Source organism: Dipodomys merriami, unplaced genomic scaffold (assembly GCF_024711535.1).
Source record: "Dipodomys merriami isolate MVZ:Mamm:240054 unplaced genomic scaffold, mDipMer1.0.p SCAF_166, whole genome shotgun sequence".
Lineage (NCBI taxonomy): Eukaryota > Metazoa > Chordata > Mammalia > Rodentia > Heteromyidae > Dipodomys > Dipodomys merriami.
The window spans coordinates 2,248,892-2,270,728 of NW_027203004.1; the positions used below are offsets into that span (position 1 = coordinate 2,248,892).

Here is a 21,837-nt window from a genome sequence, read left to right on the forward strand (position 1 = left end):
TCAAGCCCAGAGTTCAAGCCCCAAGACTGACCAAAAAAAAAAGTATGCATATATATATGTATAAATGATGAGATGAATTACATTTAAATATAAGTCAATATTTATGGTACACATTTAAAATATAACTATATATGATATATTTATAATACATACATATATTTATGTATAAGATCATATTGGCTTAGGGGTGTTTGTGTGTTCATATGTGTATGTGTGTGTGTGTGTGTGTGTGTGTGTGTGTGTGTGTGTGTGTGTGTATAAGTGTCCGGGATACCTACCCTCATCTCTGTGGTGCCTCATCCTCCCAGCAGGGAGAGCATCCAGGAGCCTGACCCCAAGGAAGGTGGATGGGGGAGGGTAACTAAGGTTACATCCAGGGGGATGATCCGAATTCAGTCCTGCAACCTAAGCCTGGACAGATAAAGGAGAGGAGAGGTTTAGGGGAACATCAAGGGAAGCCCCTTACCTTTGGCTACAAGTACCAGCAGATAACTATATCCATCTTTCTTAGTAGTCAGATAAAAGGTGTACACTGTTCATTTATTTTATGATTGTGTTAGTCTTAGGACTTGGATTCAGGGTCTGGGTGTTATCCCTGAGCTTCTTTTGTTCAAGGCTGAGGCTCTACCACTTGAGCCACAGCACATCTGGCTTGTGTGTGGATTTGGAGAGGGAGGTGATTTATGGGAGATAAGAATCTCCTGGACTTTCCTGCCCGGCCTGGCTCTGAGTCATGACCATCAGACCTCAGCCTCCCAAAGAGCCAGGATGATGGATGGGAGCCATGAGCCTCTGACCGCCACCATCCATTTATAATGGGGTGGGCCACCCACATTACACCTCCTTGTTGGGAGTAGGAAGCAGACATGAGTGGGTTTGATACTTCAACAGCCTATTTATCTTTGAGCATTGTTCTGGGTCAGTCTGATGTGGCTTCCTCCTTATCCACAGCAATGACATGGCTCTGTCACAAGAACAAATGTCCAACGGAAGGTGTCAGGTCTTGGGTCTTTCGTCTGCACCCCACCCGCCTAACCAAAACTACACTCCCCAGCAAAAGGTATTAGACATGGACTGTTTTCATTGTCTTATAGCCAGGCCCTGACCAGATAGGTGGGGGTATGGGTCAGAGTCCCAGGATTGTGCTGGGCAGAAGGACAAGGCAACATCTCCTCATCCACTTTCCTTCAACGGTGTAGCAGAGGGATGTGAGGAAGGACTCAAGGGATGGACAAGGAATAACCATCACAGTCTAGCCGGGGCACAGAGGGGCTTACCTCATGAAGCTAGTTCAATAGGCTGAGCAAAACAGCTCCTGACCCTCAGCCCACCTCCAGAATGTGAGGGCCACCTTCCGTTCCAGCCACATGGGGATGCTGGGCCACCTCCTCCAGCACCTATTCAACCAGTTCCTGAGAGAGAAAGAGAGAGAGATAGAGAGAGAGGGAAAGAGGGGCGAGAGAGAAAGAGAGGGAGAGAGGAGAGAGGGGGGAGAGAGAGAGAGAGAAAGAGGAAGAGAGGGCCAGAATTACACTTAAGCCAGGTGCTGGCGGCTCAGGCTTATAATCCTAACTACACAGGAGGCTGAGATGTGAAAATCATGATTCACAGCTAGCCCAGGCAGGAATGTCTGTGAAACTCTTATACTCAAAGAACCAACAGAAAACCGGAAGTGATGCTGTGGCTCATGCGGTAGATCGCTAGCCTTGATCTAAGGAGCTCAGGCACAGCATCCATGCCTCAAATTCAAGGCTCACACATGACAAAAGTGGATCTCCCACCACAAGAAGTGGGCTGAATAACACTCACTGTCCTAGGAAGCATGGCAGAGAAGTCAAGCCGAGCTTCCTGTCAGCTGGAGGTCATGAGTAGGTCACCTGGCTTGTCAATGCCTCATTTTCCCCAGTTGCAAGACTGAATACAGTGAAGGATCACCTTCCTCATGGGGATAGATTAATGATGAAAGACAGCCATGTTTTGTTTCATAATCCTATACCTGTTGCAGGATTAATAACAGACCCCATCTGAGCCATTTCTAGGTAACTTCCTGTCATATGCTCACAGAATTTTTGAGAACCATATCTGACAGCTGCTCCCTCTGTGCCTGGCCCAGCTCTAGAGAGCCCTCTGTATTAGTCCCTTGTTTCCTCACAACTGTCCCGTGAGGAGACTGAGGTCCGATGGTCGACATCTAACCCAGAGCTTCACCTGTGGTCAAGAATCGGCTGCCGTGGACTAAGAGATTTGGACAATCCATCTAAAAGGATAACTGAGTGGGGCGCTAAATGTCTACCACCCCCACCCCACACACACACAAACACACCTCCACCATCCTTTGCAGGCAAAGATGTTTTACTTTCTTTTTGTTGGTTGTGGGGCTTGAACTCTGGGCCTGGGTGCTATCCCTGAGCTCTTCAGCTCAAGTCCAGCACTCTACTACTTGTGCCACAGCACCACTTCCAGGTTTCTGTTGCTTTATTGGAGAGAAGAATCTGAGGGTCTTTCCTGCCCAAGCTGGCTGTGAACCATGATCCTAAGATCTCAGCTCCTGAGTATTTAGGATGACAGCCATGAGCCATTGGCACCCAGCCAAAGAGGCTTTTTCATGCCTGTCATCCTATCCCCTCAGGAGACTGAGATCTGAGGACTGCAGTTGGATGCACCCTTGGCAGCAAAGTCATTGAGAACTCTTATCTCCAATTAAACACCCCAAAACGTTGCAAGTGGAGCTGAGGCTCAAATGGTAAAGTGCTAGCTTTGAGCATAAAACAAGTGATGGGACACAGGCCTTAGTTTTAAGCTTTTTCTACTATAGACGCACCCAAGGAAAGGAAGCAGGTGAGCACATGGGAGCTCAAAACGCACACATAATACTCAAGACTCACAGAATAGACCCCATCCTGCTCTGACTCTCTAGCTTCTATGTCCTAGATCATGGCAGTCTTAGATGGGACTGACCATGCACCAAGTCAGGACATTCAAGTACAATCTCATACTGAGGATCCCGTGACCTCATCAAGGACTCAAGATCTCTCACTGTCCTGCCTCGACACTGGGCAGTCAGGTGAGGTCTAGTTATACAACTACAGGATATGGGAATGAAAGGATTTCTCAGCCAAGGGATGCAGACTGGAGGGCTCTAGGTCCCTCTCTCTCAGGGAGGAGAAAAGGGCTCATCCATCCCAGGAATGTTCCTGGGTTGTGAGTATCCTCAAAGAAACAACCCTGCTCCGAGCCCACTGCCTCTGGTTTTCCCACTAGCCTCAACCTTCAATCAGCCCTCTCTGAATCCCAATCTGCCATCTAGATTAATGGCTGAGCCAGCAAAGAGACCCACCTCTACCTCTGAGGATGGCAGTCACGGGGCCCTAGAGTCCCCTAAAGGAAGTCTGAGGGCAACACGGGTCTGACTCTCGCCCTCATTCCCTGGGTGTCCTGTTCCAGTGGCCTGCTTACCTCTGTCTCTGGTCGAGGAATGAACACTGGGGGTGTCATCTTCAGATTGAGCCAGCAAAAGTCCCAGTCCCCAAGGATGTACTTCACAGGCATCCTGCAGCAGATGACAGCCAAATCGTCAATGGTGAAACCAGAGTGCCAGGACTTTTCATAGGCATGTGGCTGGGTTGAAGGCTCTATCACTGATGTCTAGGTTGTCAGGTGAGGTCATGGCTTCAATGGCCTGACACACCTGATCTGGGATCATCCTCCCTCTTCATCTTCCTGCTTATCCCTTGCCACCCCCCTCTTGACACTCCCTCACACTATACCTCCCTAGCCCTTGGACAGTTTCTTCTTATCTGACCAGAAAATAAAATTGGTGAACCAGGGGAGATTGAAACTCTGTGACCCACCCTGAGCCCTAGGGTCTACCCGAGGCTATTTCCCTCTGCAGTCAGCGACCACTCAGATCTTGGATGTCATGAAGTTGCTGATGTCATGAACGGGTCAGTGGCTTGGTCCTACACACTAGCTTTAGGCTCTGAAACTGTCCCCACAGAGATTGTGAATGGTTGGCTCCCTTGATCCAGGGACTCCAAACCAAGGCTTGCATGCTCCCTTCTTCCTTCCTTTCCTCCTTTTCTCCCTCCATCCTTCCCTCCTCTCTTTCTTTTTCCTTTCTTTGTGTCACTCCTGGGCTTCAACTCAGAGCCTGGGTGCTGTCCCTGAGCCTTTGTACTCAAGGCCAACAGTCTACAGCTTGAGCCTACTTCTGGCATTTTCTTTTTGGTAGTTAGTTGGAGATAAGAGTCTTACAGGCTTTTCTGCCTGAACTTTAAGCTTCAATCCTCCTATTTCAGCCTCCTAAGTAGCTAGGATGACAGGTGTGGGGCACCAGCATCCAGCTCAAACCAAGATTTCTTCATGTGCTGTGGAACCAGCACTGGAACCTTTCATCGTGTATGATCCCCTCCCCTTCCCCCTCCCCCCAGGACCTGGCGTACACTGTAACGGTTTGTTGGTGAATGAGCATCTGTCTATGACAATACGACAGAAAAGTCCCATCCAATTCAGGTAAGCATCCTGGGTGGGGGTAAATCCTGATGTAGCTCTCCCACAGTTCTCCCTCCTCCCTCTTCCCACCCTCCTGGTGCCACCACACTTAACTGTTTTGGTTCTAAGGACGTGAGCCATGATGTACTCACTGGATTCCAGGGCCTCTGGGAGGCCTATATTCTCAAGGATCTCTCTCCAGCGGCTGACCAGCTGTGTGGCACTCACTTTCCCACTCAGCTGTGAACAAGCTTGCCCTGAGGTGAAAGCCTGGCTCAAGGGGCCTCCTCTCCACTCCCTGGGGCCAGACAGGATGGTCCACCATATCCGGCCCCCAAGTTTCATGTTCCAGAGGTAGGATCCCTGAGGCATCCTGGGTCTCTGAATCTCCCAGAGTCCAGTACAGGTCCTGGGAATTGTCTCTACTCACAGCTAGTAGGCTGCAGATGGTGAAATCACAATCTCTGCTCCCCACAACATCCTCAACTGAGGTGGTCACCCTAGAGAGAGTTGGAGAAGAATCGGCAGCTGCCGGAGAAAGGCAGTCAAGGCACGATGTTCATAGCAGGAGACCATCTGCCTAGGGAACTCTGCTTGTGCTGCTTTGAACGTCATTGTTTGGTGGCTGAAATGGTCCATCTAATTTGACCCAGAATCCCAAGCATTAGTCAGAAATTGCCAGCTTCAAGGAAAAACCCTGGAAAAGCTGGCATTTCACATGTTCCAATCAAACTTAAAGGGTTCCAAAGTTAGTGGTCCCCTTTTCCTTCAAGACAGCCTATAGGGGGTTATAGAAAATGGCATTCAGAGAGCCCTAGCTAACTGCCATGTCCTGATCCCAAGCAGGCTCCAGCAGAGGGAACATACTTGCCTACAATAGCGCAGCTGGAAACAGTCCAGGAGGGACACAGATTGGAGTCTGCAGGACTCCAGGGAGGACTACCCACCAGTGCACTGCCCCTGGAGGGAATCCATGCCACCATTGGGGGCCTGGAGCCCCATGCCAAGATGCCCATGTACACCGTCAATACCCTGGGTAAGATTCCCCTCTCATCCTCGGTCGTGGTGAACCATCTGCCATGTCACACCGATCGTCACTTCCCAGACTCTCCTAGCTTCACAACCCCTGCCCTACTACCTCCCATCTCGTTCCCTATTTATATTTGGCAGACTCCTTCCCAACCTTGAATTAGCTCCAACTATACACACCAGAGCAGACTGGCTGGAAGAGTGCTGCTGTGGTCACAGTAGTCTAATGAGCCTTCTGGCTGAAGACAGAAGAGCAGGTGTCCACACTGGTCTGTGGTTCACACAGGCCTCCTAGGGGAGACCCACACAGGCCCAGCAGTTACCGTGGGCTGCAGGAAAGGGGAAGAAAGAGGTGGAAAGGAACATCTACTGAAACCTTCCCTAAAGGAGCCATGAAACGGTGAAAGAGAAAACAAAAATTGTGGCTGGTCTCCTAGTGGACATTAATGAAAAATGAACAACAAATAAAATGCTTTTGCTTTTTTTAGACATGGTGACTTAAATATATTTTCATTGTTCTCATCCTCCCTGCTCTCCCAACAAACAAACACACACACACACACACACACACACACACACACACACACACACACACACACACACACACACAGACTCAGAGCAGTGCCTCTCCGGAGTTTCTTTCTCATCTGGGCAATGTACCAGCTTAAGCACAGGGTTTCCCTTGTCAGAACCAGGGGCAACCACCCAAAGGGAACAATGCTCTAATAATGCAGAACCACACTGCTTCCCCGTTTCTCCAGGGCCAGACCCTTCCCTTTGGGAACAACCAGCTTTGACTCTTCATTCACCAAATCTCTAGGCCAGGACGCTGGGTGAAGGAGTCCTGAGACACGTGGCTCTTCAGAGCCTGGACAGAAAACAAAGCAGGAGGTCATGGTGCCTCCAGAGAGGTGTCTGACCTGGGGTGGGGGCGTTGTTGGGGACTTTGATGGGGTTCTAAAGGCTATATACATGGATAGACTCTTGGGGAGGACTAGGAGACCAGATGGACTGGGAGCACTAGCAGAAGCTGGCAGAGCTGGGAAATGTGATCAAAAAGAGCTCAGGACAATGGCCAGGCCCTGAGTTCAAACCCCAGGGCTGGAAGAACAAAGCTTTGTTGAAGGCTTTTTATTTTGCTTTGAAAACACTTTATTCTTTGTGATAAGCATAACATGGGCCTCTTTCCTGGCCACCAATGGGCCATTAGATATCCCTTGAGTTTGGGTCGCCTCCCTGCAGCCTCTGCCTTACCCGACCCCCAGTTTAACCTTCCCATCATCCGGCTGATGGAGGCCTGAGAGAAACCCACCTGGCCACTTAATTCTGGTGGCTGCCAAGGCTTTTGAGAGTCAGTATGTCACATAGAGAGTCATCATCCGCATCAGTCTACAAGAGAAAGTGAGGGAGCACTCTTCCCCTGAGCCTGGGAGCTGTGGGCGGATCTGGATGTGGGGCATCTGGCGCAGGACGTGCTCCTTGGGGGAGTCCACTATGGGGTCGGGAACCCTGACCTCTCCTCTGGCAGTTTCCATGCTGTCTTCAAGTGGCAATTCTTCAAAACCTTTCTGATCCTCCCTCATTTCACCCACCACACGTCCTGAGGCATCTGAAGCAGTGTTGGTGGTGGGGTGGGGGGGTTCAGCCTGTGCTGGCATCTGGAGACTGCTGTCTGTGCCTTCCCTTGCTAGGAGTGACAGCAGCTCCCGCAGCACTCTCCTCTTTTCCATCTTTTCCTGCTACAGCCAGTGCATGCACTGGGCTTTCTTCCAGCACAGCTCATTCAGGACCAACATCTGCTCTTTACACACCATGAGGGACTCCTCGATGGTTTGGATGTGTGCCAACAGCTGGCTGCATCAATGGTGGAGCTCACCTGCTGGACTCTGGAAGTCCACCTCATCAGGCAGGTCATGGACGAAGCAGATTTTCTTCTCAGATGCCCATGTGTCCTGCTTCCCATCCCCATGCATGCTGTGGTGGCAGCTCATGGGGCAGAGGGCCTGTGGCTCCAGCTCAGTCTGGCACTGAGCTGCTGGGTTGGCCAGAGTGTGCCTGCAGCTGGCACACACTCCTGTGGCAGGATTTTCCCCCTGTGGATCTCAGCCTCCGAGTGTGCTAACAGAGTCTAGTCCATCTACCAGGCAACATGGAATGTGGGCATGGCCACCATTCTTGTATCCCTTTGGTCACAAAGAACCATGAAATAATGGTGTGCCCAGAATCCTGTGATGCAGGCAGAATGGACAGAGTGAAGATGACAGTGGCTCCCCCAGCCCCTTTCCCAGGGAACTCTGTCCAATTCAGTTGGGGACAAGAGGGTGACCTTCTTTAGCTGGATGGCTGCACAGATTGTTGTGTATGTGTGTTTGTTGCCAGTCCCAGACCTTGAACTCAGGATCTGGGCACAGTCCATGAACTGCTTTTGCTCAAGGCTAGCCCTCTACCACTGGAGCCACACGGCTCTACTTCTGGCTTTGTTGGCAGTGAAGTTGGACAGGGGTTTCAAGGACTTTCCTGCTTAAGGTGACTTTGACCATAGCCTTGTAAGTTTCAAGGAGGACCTGCGCTGCTGCTGCTGCTGCTGCTGGCCACCCTGCTCTGAGGCCTGGGCCCAGGAGGCTGGGGTGAGGCCTTGGTGGTTTCTAGTTCCCCCACCCTCTTTGGTGGTTTCTAGTTCTCCCCCCTTGGTGATTTCTAGCTCTCCCCTTGGTGGTTTCTAGTTCTCTCCTCTTTGGTGGCTTCTAGCTCCCCCACCTTGGTGGTTTCTAGTTCCCCCCAGTTTGGTGGTTTCTAGTTGTCCCTCTTTGGTGGTTTCTAGTCCTCCCCTTGGTGGTTTCTAGTTCCCCCTCTTTGGTGGTTTCTAGTTCCCCCAACTTGGTGGTTTCTACTTCCCCCCCAGTTTGGTGGTTTCTAGTTCCCCCTCTTTGGTGATTTCTAGTTCTCCCCCCCCCTTTTTGGTGGTTTCTAGTTCTCCCCTCTTTGGTGGTTTCTAGTTCTCTCCCCAGTTTGGTGGTTTGTAGTTCTCCCCTGTTTGGTGGTTTCTAGTGTCCCCCCCTCCTCTCCTGGTGGTTTCGGGTTCCCCCCTTCAGGGCCCGGGGCTGGTCTGGGGTTGTGGGGTGGGGAGGTGGTGGTGGATTTTCAGGTTGGGCCGGGTTGTTGGAGGCCGGGGCCTGGTCCTGTTGGCCTGTCTGTCTCTGTGTCTGTCTGTCTGTCTGTCTGTCCATCTGTCAGTCTGTCTGTTTGTGTCCCTGTCTGTCTGTCTGTCTCTGTGTCTGTCTGTCCATCTGTCCATCTGTCCGTCAGTCAGTTAGTCTGTCTGTGTCAGTCTGTCTCTCTCTGGGTCTGTCTGTCTGTCCGTCTCCTCTTGGTCTGTCTATGTCTGTCTGCCTGCCTCTCGGTCTGTCTGTCTCCTCTCTGTCCATCTGTCTTCCTTTCTGTCTGTCTGTCCATCTGCATCTCAGTCTGTCTGTGTCTCTGTCCATCTGCTTCTGTCGGTCTGTCCATCTCCTCTCAGTCTGTCGGTCTGTCTGTCTCCTCGCAGTCTGTTTGTCTTCCTCTTGGTCTGTCTGTCCACCTGGATGTCCATCTGCTTCTCCTGTCTGTCTGTCCATCCGGTCTTGGTCATCCATCCATCCCTTGTCTGTCTGTCTGTCTGTCCCTCAGTCTCTGCATCTGTCTGTCTCTGTCTGTCTGCAGGTCTGTCTGTGTCTGGGCCCCTGTCTGTCCGTGTGTCTGTCCGTGTGTGTGTGTCCATGTTTCTGTCTGTCCGTCTCCTCTCTGTCTGTCTCATTGTCTGTCTGTCTGTCCATCTGTCTCTGGATCTGTCTATCTGTCCATGTGTCATCTTCTCGGTCTGTCTGTCTGTCCGTCTCTGTGTCTGTCTGTCTGTCCGTCTCTGTGTCTGTCTGTCTGTCCGTCTGCCTCTCAGTCTCTCTGTCTGGGTCTGTCTGTCCTGTGTCTGTCTGTCTGTCTCCTCTCTGTCCATCTGTCTTCCTCTCTGTCTGTCTGCCTGTTGGTCTGTCTGTCCACCTGGCTGTCCATCTGCTTCTTCTGTCTGTCCATCTGTCTGTCCTGTCTTGATCATCTGTCCATCCCTTGTCTGTCTGTCTGTCCGTGTGTCATCCTCTCAGTCTGTTTGTTTCTGTGTCTATCTGTCTCCCCATCCATCCGTCTGTCCCCAACACCCGTCCTCTTCCCCCCTCAGGCCAGGCCGACTTTGACCTCGCCAACGGCCTGGATGACCCCAGTGAGTCCTGACCTCTCACCTTCCCCCCCCCCCATGGCTTCACCCTGGCCGCTAGGCCTCACGTGGGGCCTTGATCCAGCTGTGGGCCTGAATCCCATGTGACCCTTTGCCACCCCCTGAGGCCTTGGGGTCAGGGGTTGGGGGGGTCAGGGGAGGTCAGGGGTCACCACCCTCTCTCTTTTCCCCCGCAGATCCCTCCCCGAAGCCCATCTCGGATGAGTGGGGTCCTCCCACACACACACCAGGCCCACCCAGGGTGGGGAAACTGAGGTACGGCCCGCTCCTGGCACACAGGGCTGTACCTGCAGCTGCCTGACCTGCCCAGGCCGTGACCCCCGGGTCGGGATGGAGGTGAGCAGGGTCAGGAGGGGTCAGGGGGAATCAGGGGTCAGGGGAGGGAGGGGGTAAGGGGAGGTGGGGAGGCTGGCCTCCATCCTCCCTCACTCTCTCTCTCCCCGCAGACGTCTACCTCCCGCCCTGACGCCGGCCTCCACCCCAGCCCCAACCACCGCCAGGCACAGGATGTGAGGACATGGAAGGGGGGAGGCCTGGATGTGGAGGCTGGGGATGGACAGGCCCGGATGGAGAGGCCCGGATATAGGGAACCCAGTGTGGAGGCCCGGATTTATGGACTCGAATGTAAGGACCAGATATGGGAACCTGGATGTAGGGACCTGGATGTGGAGACCCCAGTGTGGAGACCCGGATGTAGAGACTCGGATGTGGAGACTCGGATGTGGAGACCCGGATGTGGAGACCCCAGTGTGGAGACCCGGATGTAGAGTCCCGGATGTAGGGACCCCAGTGTGGAGACCCAGATGAGGAGACCCCAGTGTGGAGACCCAGATGTAGAGACCCGGATGTGGAGACCCCAGTGTGGAGACCCGGATGTAGAGACCCGGATGTAGGGACCCAGACATGGGAACTTGGATGTAGGGACCCAGATGTGGAAGCCTGGATGTAGAGACCCAATTGTAGGGACCCCAGTGTGGAGACCCAGATGAGGAGACCCCAGTGTGGAGACCCGGATGTAGAGACCCGGATGTAGGGACCCAGACATGGGATCACGGATGTAGGGACCTGTATGTGGGTACCCCGATGTAGGGACCCGGATGTGGAGGCCGAGCTCCCAGGGCTGCGTCTCTCCTCCCCCTCCACCCCAGGTGCTGGCGACGAACACGTGATCCACAGAGACCCTCCAGGGTAAGTCCCGCCCCCTCGGCCACTCCACTTCCGGTCCCCTCATGATCTGGGCCCAGGCGTGTATTGGGACTTCAGGTCGGCATGAGAACTTCCGCTCCTGACAGTATGTGAACTTCTGGTCCAGAGTATTGGAACTTCCGGACCTGATTGGCAACTTCTGGTCCCTAGTATATAACAACTTCTGGTCCCGACTGGGTATTTCCGGTCCCTAGTGTATAGGAACTTCCGGTCCTGGTGATGGGGACTTACGGTCCCTAGTGTATAGGAACTTCCAGTCTTGATTGGAAGGGCATTTCCGGTCCCTAGTATATAGGAACTTCCGGTCTTGACTGGGCACTTCCGGTCCGTACTATATAGTAACTTCCAGTCCTGACTATGGGCACTTCCGGTCCCTAGTGTATAGGAACTTCCGGTCCTGACTATGGGGACTTCTGGTCCCTAGTGTGTAAGAACTTCCGGTCTTCACTGTGGAGATTTCCAGTCCCTAGTATATAACAACTTCTGGTCTTGACTATGGGGACTTCTGGTCCAAGTGTACAGAAACTTCTGGTCCTGATTGGAAGGGCACTTCCGGTCCCTAGGGGAGAGGAACTTCCGGTCCTGATTGGAAAGGCACTTCCAGTCCCTAGTGTACAGGAACTTCCGGTCCTGATTGGAAGGGCACTTCTGGTCCCTAGTGTAGAGGAACTTCCGGTATCTAGTGTATAAGAACTTCTGGTATTGACTATGGGGACTTCCGGTCCCTAGTGTATAGGAACTTCCGATTTTGACTGTGGAGATTTCCAGTCCCAAGTCTATAGGAACTTCTGGTCCTGATTGGGACTTCCGGTCCCTAGTATATAGAAACTTCCGGTCCTGATGGGAAGGGCACTTCCGGTCCTGATTGGAAGGGCATTTCCGGTCCCTAGTGTGTAGGAACTTCTGGTCTTGACTGTAGAGACTTCCGGTCCCTAGTATATAACAACTTCTGGTCTTGACTATGGGGACTTCCGGTCCCTAGTACACAAGAACTTCTGGTCTTGACTATGGAGACTTCCTGTCCCTAGTACACAAGAACTTCCGGTCTTGACACACTAGGGCACTTCCTGTCCCTGTTCATGGACACTTCCTGTCACGGCTGTGATAGCACTTCCGGTCAGGCACCCTTGTCCCGCCCCCTTCGCCTTGGCTCGCTTCCTGTTTTCCGGACACTTCCCGACCAGAAGATGCAGGAAGACGCCCCACACCCCCTTCCTGGATGTGTTCCCCCCCATTTCCAGGTCCGGTCCCGCCCCCTCCAGGCAGCGCGCTGGCCCATGTCGTGTCCCCCATTGTGTCCGTGGTGGTTGTGGCCCTGGTGGGTGCCGCCATCACCTACTTCTAGTCTGTAGGTCCAGACGCTGCTTCCGGGGCACGGGCCGGGATGCAGGTGGGAACCACCCCCTCCCAAGGTGCCCGGATGAGGGGGACGCGGGGCGGAGCCTCCCATGATCCCCCGCGGGTGCTGTAGCCTGTGCCTCCCCTCCCCCTCAGGCCTCGCCCCAGTGTGAGGCTGGATTCGAACCCAGGGCCTCCAGCAGCAGGCAGAAGTGGAAGCATAAGAAGGAGCCTGGGGGAGAGGGACGAATAAAATCAACGTAAAGTGCACATGCGCGCTGTCAGGCCTGTCTGCCCCGCCCATCTTTCCATGGCACATGCGCAGGCTCCGCCTCTTTGGAACCACTCCCTGCACATGCGTGGTGCGCGAGCCCAGGCAGCCTTTCCCTTCCCCTCTGGCCCCTGCTCAGTGTGGAGACAGGCACAGGGCGGGACAGGATGGTGATGGACAGCTAGAGCGTCCAGTCAGTCACTTGTGGGCGGGGCTTCGGCTTGACAGGACCTAAGACCGAGTAGGAGGCGGGGCCTGGAGGTAAATGAAAGCTTGTGTGGCCACCCAATTGCAAGGGGCGTGGCCTGAAGTTGACAGGACACTTGATAATACAAGGGGGCATGGCCTGAAGGTGACAGACAGGACACATGATTATACAAGAGGGCGTGGTCTGAAGGTGACAGACAGGACAAATGTCCACACAACAGCCAGGGGGCGGGACCTGGAGGAGACAGACAGCCCCTGTGGCCTTTCAACAGCCATTGGGCGGGGCCTGGAGGTGACAGACAGCCTCTATGGCCTTCCAACAGACAGGGGGCGGGACCTGGAAGAGACAGACAGCCCCTGTGGCCTTCCAACAGCCAGGAGGCGGGACCTGGAAGTGAAGGACAGTCCCTGTGCCCATACATTCACTAGTGGGCGGGACCTCTGGGTGATGGGCACCCACAGCGTCCATAGAGCTAGCCACGAAGAGGCGTGGCTTCACACATATCGACTCTCCAGCTATTGGCTTAGCAGGGGGCGGGGCCCAGGGATGATTGACATCACGCCCTGCCTTTCAATATCACCCAAGGAAGAGGCGGGACTGGACCCCCAGCTTCCCTGGGCCGGGCCAAAGGATGGAGAGACAGGCGTGTCAGCCAATAAGAGCGGGGGCGTGGCTAGAGGAGTCCCCGGGGAAGCCAATGGGTCCCTCCCTCCAGAGAAGACCCGGATGTCGTGCAGGTTCAATGCATCCTAGGCCTAGGGAGACACAGACCTCCGACCTCAACTTATCCTACCAGGATAAGGAGCTATAGGCCCATCTGGGTCAATCTCTGGAGAGGTCATTGGGGTCCCCTGGGACAGGCACAGAAGGGGAAGAGGTCGCAGGCCTGGTCATCCACCCATCCATCCACCCAACCACCCCCACCTCCCTTAGAGTGGTTCAACATCTGGGTACCCCACATCTCCAATCCCACTGGGCCAATCTGAATCCGAGTTCAGGTAGTTAGGGGCGGGACTGTAGTGTGAGGTCCAATCAGCAGCGAGTTGGATTTGTGGGGGGGGGGGCTAAGGGACGTTTCTTACAGCTGGACCAATGACAAGTGAATTAGGAAAGTGAGGACGGGGCTTTCATGGAATAGGCCAATCAGGTGTGAATCTAGGTGGTGGGACGTCCTGGAGGAGGGCGAGACCAAGCCTGTATCATAGCAATCCACCGGAAATGGTCTGAAATGGAAGGCGGGACTAGTCCAATACCCTAGCAACCACTGGAAATGGCCTGAAATGGAAGGTGGGACCAGCCCTGTATTCTAGCAATGACCGGAAATGGTCTGAAATGGAAGGCGGGACCAGTCCTATACCCTAGCAATGACTAGAAGTGGCCTGAAATGGAAAGTGGGACTAGTCCTATACCTTAGCAATGACCAGAAATGACCTGAAATGGAAGGTGGGACTAGTCTTATACCCTAGCAATGACCGGAAGTGGCCTGAAATGGAAGGCGGGACCAGTCCTATACCCTCTGAACGGCCTGAAGTGGCCTGAAATGGAAGGTGGGACTAGTCCTATACCCTAGCAATAACCAGAAGTGGCCAGAAATGGAAGGTGGGACCAGTCCTATACCCTAGCAATGACCAGAAATGGCCTCAAATGGAAGGCAGGACCAGCCCTGTATCCTAGCATCAACCAGAAATGACCTGAAATGGAAAGCAGGATCAGTGCCCGGCCTCTGACCCCCGTGACCCCTAACCCTGCCGTGGGGTGCGGTGCTCACGAGGTTTTATTGTGTGAGAAGTTAGAGGACATAGGCCCGGATGTGACAGGGCCCCAGATGGGAGGCTGGGGAAAGGCCACGGATGGGAGGCCCAAGGTGGAGGTCCAGGATGAGAGGCTCAGGATGTGAGAGTCCCCGGATGTGGGAATCCCTGGGTCTGAGAATCCCCAGATGTGAGACTCTCTGAATGTGAAAATCCCCGGATGTGGGAATCCCCGGATGTAAGACTTCCCCAGATGTGAGAATCCCTGGATGCGAGAATCCCCAGATGTGAGAATCCCCGGATGTGAGAGTCTCTGGATGTGAGATTTCCCCAGATGTGGGAATTCCCTGGTCTGAGAATCCCTGGATGTGGGAATGCCTGGATATGAGAATCCCCGGATGTGGGAATCTCTGGATATGAGAATCTCTGGATGTGAGAATCTGTTTGTAGGAATCCCCAGATGTGAGAGTCTCTGGTTGTGAGAATCCCCGGGTATAAAAGTCCCCGGATGTGGGATTCCCCGGATGTGTGAATTCATCCCTGGGAATCCCCGGATGTGTCACCAGAAGTGAGAATCCCCGGATGTGAGAATCCCTGGATGTAGGAATCCCCGGATGTGAGAGTCTGTATGTGGGAATCCCCGGATGTGGGAACCTCTGTATTTGAGTATACCCGAATGTTTAATACCCGGATGTGAGTCCCCGGATGTGAAAGGCGCAGGCCAGGATCTGCCGTAGCCCCGGGCAGTTGGGGGTTGGGGGTCGGGTCGGGGTCAGAGGTCGGGGATCAGGCGGTCGCAGGCGCAGAGTGGTCCGGGCGCGCAGCAGGGCTGCAGGCGCGGGTTCCAGGTGTTGTGTGCAGGGGCGAGGGGCGGGGCCGCGCGGGGGCGGGGCCACACGGGGGCGGCGCGTGCGCAGCATCCAGGCCACCGTGGCCTCCACGCGCCTGCGCGTCGCCATCGGGCCCCGCAGCGGGCGGGTCTCCCCCGGGTCCACCGTCAGGTCAAAGAGCAGTGGCCGCCGGTGGCGGGTCATGCGCTCCCCGGAGCAGGCGCAGGCAGGGAAACCGAGGCAGGTGCCCGAGCCCGGCGGGTCGAAGCGCGGAGTGGCGAAGTGCAGCTTCCACACCGTGCGGCCTGCGGTGGGGGTGGGGGGAGTAACATCCAGGGCCTCACATCCGGGGATTCCCATCCGGGAATTCACATCCAGGACATCACATCCGGGGATTCACATCAGGGCATTCACACGCAAGACCTTACATCCGGGGATTCCCATCAAGGACCTCACATCTGGGTATTCACATCTGGGTAGTCCCATCTAGGACTTCACATCCAGGGATTCACATTCAGGACCTCACATCCGGGACCTCACATCCGGGGATTCCCATCCAGTACCTCACATCTGGAGCATCACATCTGGGAATTCCCATCGGGGACTTCACATCCGGGACTTTACATCCGGGGATTCCCATCTCATGCCTTCCATCCAAGTCCTCACATCCCGGGATTCCCACATCCGGGGATTCCCACATCCACCCCCAGGCCTTGCATCCGGGTCTCTGCGTGCATGCATGCAGCTCCCTTTCCCACCCCGGGGCCCGGCGGAGGTGGAGGCACTCACTTGGGCGGTCGAACCAGCGCACAGCGTGAAGCCGGGCCTCGCAGTAGTGCAGCAGGAAGTCGTGGCCTGCGGCCTGCGCCATCCCCAGTAGCGCGGACATCAGGTTCCGGCCATCCACCTCCCTGCAGGACCCGGATGTGCAGGCTTCTGAGCACTCAGAGACCCGGATGTCCAGGCCAGAGCCCCCAGAGACCCGGATGTGCAGGCCAGAGATCCCAGAGACCTGGATGTCAAGGCTTGAGCATTTAGAGACCCGGATGTGCAGGCTTCTGAGCCCTCAGAGACCTGGATGTGCAGGCTTCTGAGACCTTCATGACCCAGATGTCCAAGCTCCTGAACACTCAGAGACCAGGATGTGCAGGCTTCTGAGCGCTCAGAGACCCGGATGTGCAGGCCAGAGATCCCAGAGACCCGGATGTCCAGGTTTCTGAGCCCTCAGAGACCCAGATGTGCAGGCCAGAGCCCCCAGAGACCCGGATGTGCAGGTCCAAGACCTAGGCCTCTGGTCTTACAGACCTGGATGTGCAGGCCTGAGGCCTCAGATACCCGGATATCCAAGCTTCTGAGCGCTCAGAGACCCGGATGTGCAGGCCAGAGATCCCAGAGACCTGGATGTGAAGGCTTGAGCATTTAGAGACCCGGATGTGCAGGCTTCTGAGCCCTCAGAGACCTGGACGTGCAGGCTTCTGAGACCTTCAAGACCCAGATGTCCAGGCTCTTGAACACTCAGAGACCCGGATATCCATGCTTCTGAGCACCCAGAGACCTGGATGTGCAGGCCTGAGATCCCAGGATGTGCAGGCTTCTGAGCCCTCAGAGACCCAGATGTGCAGCCCTGAGCCCTCAGAGACCCGGATGTCCAGGCCTGAGTCCTAGAGACCCAGATGTACAGGCTTCTGAGTTCTCAGAGGCCCGGATTTGCAGGCCTGAGCCCTTAGTTACCCGGATGTAAAGGCTTCTGAGCCCCCAGAGACCCAGATGTCAAGGCCTGAGCCCCGGGTCTATGGTCTCAGAGACCTGGATGTGCAGGCTCCTGAGCCGCCAGAGACCCAGATACGCAGGTCTGAGCCCTCAGAGACCTGGATGTGCAGGCTTCTGAGCCCCCAGAGACCCGGATGTGCAGGCCTCAGCCTCCCCCCCTTGGGATCCCCGAGGCCCAGGATGACCCCCCTTCCCCCCCACCCCATGGGGACCCAGGCCGACGAACTCCTACCTGTCCGCTGGAACCCAGCCCCCGGCCAGGCGCACCACAGTGGGGAACAGGTCCATGAGGCTGGTGGGCTCAGGCACCAGGCGCCCTGCGGGCAGCATCCCAGGCCAGCGCACCAGCCCAGGGACCCGGATGCCGCCCTCCCAGCCGCCCATGCCTTTGCCACCTGCAAGGGGGGGGCAAAGGGCAAAGGTCAAGGGGCGGGGGCGGGCCGCGTGGGAGGCCCCGCCCACCCTGCCTCAGTTTCCCCCTTGCCTCGGTGCACGCTGTTGGAACCCCCGAGGCGGGTGCCCCCAGCCCGGGCCTCAAGCGAGGCACCGTGGTCCGACGTGAAGTAGACGAGGGTGCGGCGCCCCAGCCCCGCGCCGTCCAGCGCCACCAGCAGTCGCCCTGCAGGGGGAGGAAAATGGGTCCATGCCTCAGTTTACCCCCAGCGTCCACCGTGCCTCGGTTTACCCCCAACATGCACCATGCCTCACTTTACCCCCAATGTGCACTGTGCCTCAGTTTACCCAAATGCACTTTGCCTCAGTTTACCCAAGTGCACCGTGCCTCAGTTTACCCCAACCCGCTGACCCCGTCCCAGTGCCTCAGTTTACCCCCATCCCGGTGCCTCAGTTTACTCAACCCACTCACCTCATCCCCGTGCCTCAGTTTACCCAACATGCCCAGTGACTCAGTTTACCCAAATACACCGTGCCTCAGTTTATTCCAATACCCAGTGACTCAGTTTACCCAACATGCACCGTGCCTCAGTTTACCCCTATACGCGGGCCTCAGTTTACACACATCCACCGTACCTCAGTTTACCCAAATGCACCGTGCATGAGTTCACCCTGAACATGCACCGTGCTTTAGTTTACCCAACATGCACCGTGCCTCAGTTTACCCAAGTGCACCGTGCCTCAGTTTACCCCCAACATGCCCAGTGACTCAGTTTACCCAAGTGCACCGTGCCTCAGTTTACCCCAACCCATTGACCCCGTTCCCATGCCTCAGTTTCCCCCATCCCACTCACCCCATCTCCGCACCTCAGTTTCCCCCAACACACTCACCCCACCCCCGTGCCTGTTTCCCCATCCCGCTCATCCCGTCCCTGTGCCTCAGTTTCCCCATCCCACTCACCCCACCCCCGTGCCTCAGTTTCCCCCATCCCACGCACAGTGCCTCAGTTCTTCCCCTCCCTGCACTCACCCACCATCCAGTCGAGCTCCTCCACATTGTCGCCGTAGGCGCCGTGCGCGCTGCGGCCCCGGAAGGCAGGTGAGGTGACCAGCAGGACGTGGACGTGGAGGAAGGAGACGAGGAGAAGGAAGGGGCGGGCCTGGATCCTGCGGAACCACGTCAGACCCCGCCTCCATCATCAATAAACTCACCGATAACCGACCTGATCAGGTATTGCCAATAATCGATCAGATGATTGATAATCGATCCTGATCTGATCGATAATACCAATAATCAATAGAGATCTGATCGAAAATACCAATAATTGATCGTGATCTGATCAATTATTACCGATAATCGTACAGATAAGATCAGTTATTACCAATAATCAAACATCATCTGATCAATATGACCAATAATAGAACATGAGCTAATCAGATATTACTAATAATCGAACAGGATCTGATCAATAATACCAATATTTGATCGTGATGTGATCGATAATGCCAATAATCGAACATCATCTGATCAATAATACCAATAATTGAACATGAGCTGATCAGTTATTACCAATAATCGAACATCATCTGATCAGTTATTACCAATAATCGATCATGATCTGATCAATACTACCAATAATCGATCGTGGTCTGATCTGAGGTCTACCAGATGTCTCTACAGATCTACTAGATGGAACATCCAGGGACCTGAGGTCTACCAGATGTCTATAGAGATATACTAGCTGTAACATTCAAGGATTTGAGGTCTACCAGATGTCTATAGAGATCTATTGATGGAACATCCAGGGATTTGAGATTGACCAGTTGACTTTAGAGATCTACTGGATGTACATCCGGGGATCTGAGGTCTACCAGATGCCTATAGAGATCTCCTAGTGGAACATTCAGGGATTTGAAGTTGACAGTTGACTATAGAGATCTACTGGATGTACATCCGGGGATCTACCAGTTTACTATGGAGATCTAGTAGATGGCATCTGTCCCCCTCCCCGACCCCAGGCTAACCTGTGGATGAAGGCCTCAGCCTCCCGCAAGAAGAGCCCCGCACTGGCCTCGAAACTCAGAGGCTGCTGGATGACCTGGTGATCCCTCATCAGGAAGCAGTCGGTGTGGACGATGAAGACACCTAGGAGGTGGGAGGTGCAGGCCAGGAGCAAGGCCCCACATCCGGGGCCCAGCACCCAGGGCATCCAGCGCAGGCCCAGCAGGCCCGTGAGCTTCCCAGCGGCCAGGCAGAGCAGGGAAAGCAGCAGCAGCTGCGCCCCCAGGTCCAGGGGCCCTTGCAGACGCGCTCCCTTCTCCGAGGGCTCCGCTTGCAGGCAGTCCCCCATCAGGGTGAAGGGGACCCCGAAGAAGGAGTCGAACCCGTGGTTCAGGGGGTGGTGGCAGTGGTCAGTGGGGGACTCACAGTTGAGGTCCAGGTGCCATTTGCCTGGAGGGGAAGAGATGGATGGATGAGTGAATGGATGGGTGGATGGGTGATTGGATGGGTGGATGGGTGGATGGATGGATGGATGGGTGGATGGATAGATGGATGGATGGATGGATGGGTGGGTGGATGGATGGATGGATGAATAGGGGAATGGGTGGATGGATGGATGCACAGTGGATGGATGGATGGGTGGATGGGTGGATGGATGGATGGATGGATGGTTGGATGGGTGGGTGGATGGATGGATGGATGGATGGGTGGATGGATGGGTGGGTGGGTATATGTATGTATGTATGGATGGATGGATGGGTGGATGGATGGATGGATGGGTGGATTGATGGGGGATGTGTGGGTGGATGGATGACTTCTCTCTTACCTATGAGGCCGGTGGCATATCCCTGCTCCTGCAGGATCTTGGCGAAGGTGATCTCGGAGGTGGGCAGCCCGCCCGACACGGCCGCCCACTGCAGCACGCGTGCCCCGTTGGTGGTCACCATGCCTTCCAAGAGAGAGGAGAAGGACCCTAGGTCAGTGATGATGGCATCCTGGGTCAGGAGGGGGCATCTAGCACCTTCAGGGGGAAGGCCTGCTGTGTCTGGGATAGTCTGGGACCTGCCCACCCGGGGTGGAAAGGACCCCAGCCCTGTGAGCCCCCGGGGGAAACCAATATGGCATCACTTCCGGTTTCCTGGCGGTTCAGGGGGGAAGTCCCAGAGTCTCAGGGATTTGAACTAGAGATCCTCAGAGTAGTCCTCCCCTCCCTCTGGTGGACCACAGTGCCCTAGATGTTGGGCCTCAGTTCCCTGGATGTTGGACCTCAGGTCCCCGGATGATGGAGTTCAGTGCCCTGTATGGTAGATATCAGGACCCCAGATGTTGGACTTCAGTTACCCGGATGTTGTAGCTCAGTTCCCTGGATGTTGGATCTTACTACCCCGATATTGGAGCTCAGATTCGGGTATGTTGGCCCTCAGATCCCCAGATGTTGGAGCTCAGTTCCCCGGATGTTGGGGCTCAGGTTCCTGGATGATGGATCTTAGTACCCCGGATGGTGGATGTCAGGTCCTCAGATGTTGGAGTTCAGTTCCCAGAATGTTAGGCCTCAGATCCCCGGATGTTGGGTCTTAGTACAATGGATGTTAGAGATAAGGTCCCTGGATGTTAGAGCTCAGTGCCCCGGATGGTGGTGCTCAGTTCACCGGATGTTGGGCTTTAGATCCCTGGATGTTGGGTCTCAGATCCCCAGATGTTGGATATCAGGTCCAGGGATGTTGGATCTTAGTACCCCGGATGTTGGCTCTCAGATCCCCGGATGTCCTGCCCCCACCTCCCCCCCACCGCCCCCTCTGTTCCCCGGATGTCCCCCCCATACCGACCCAGGTGCACAGGGTAGCGTCCCGTCAGGAAGGCTGCGCGGCTTGGGCTGCAGACGGACGCTGCCGCCAGGTGCTGGGTCAGCCGCACGCCATCCCGGGCCAGGCCGTCCAGGTGCGGGGTGCTGTGGGGGGGAGAGGGAAACTGAGTCACAGCCAAGAACATACGGGGACCTGGGGTCTAACATCCGGGGATCTAATGCCCAACATCCCAGGAGCTGAACTCCAACATCCGGGGCCCTGAGATCCCACATCCGGGGATCTAAGATCCAACATTCGGGGACCTGAGATCGCACATCCGGGGTACTAAGATCCAACATCTGGGGACCTGAGGTCCAACATCTGGGGACCTGGCATCCAACATCTGGGAACCTGAGGGCCAACATCTGGAGATCTAAGATCCAACATCTGGGGCCCTGAGATCCCACATCCAGGGTACTAAGATCTATATCTGTGGACTG

The 21,837-nt window shown here is 55.0% G+C and overlaps 2 protein-coding genes across 2 annotated transcripts; both read right to left on the reverse strand.

The window, feature by feature from the left end:
- Positions 1–14,528: 14,528 nt before the first annotated feature.
- On the reverse strand, positions 14,529–15,912 carry LOC138828850 (steryl-sulfatase-like). The gene has a single exon (XM_070024939.1). It carries the CDS (start codon positions 15,746–15,748, stop codon positions 15,239–15,241), a length of 510 nt encoding a protein of 169 aa, XP_069881040.1. The 5' UTR covers positions 15,749–15,912; the 3' UTR covers positions 14,529–15,238.
- A 1,668-nt stretch (positions 15,913–17,580) lies between these two features.
- LOC138828853 (arylsulfatase L-like) lies at positions 17,581–21,305 on the reverse strand. Its single transcript, XM_070024941.1, has 5 exons — positions 20,895–21,305; positions 20,380–20,502; positions 19,577–20,003; positions 18,582–18,718; positions 17,581–17,777 (listed from the first exon to the last, which is right to left on the reverse strand). Exons 2-5 carry the CDS (start codon positions 20,498–20,500, stop codon positions 17,581–17,583), a joined length of 882 nt encoding a protein of 293 aa, XP_069881042.1. The 5' UTR covers positions 20,501–20,502; positions 20,895–21,305.
- Between the last annotated feature and the right edge of the window lie 532 nt (positions 21,306–21,837).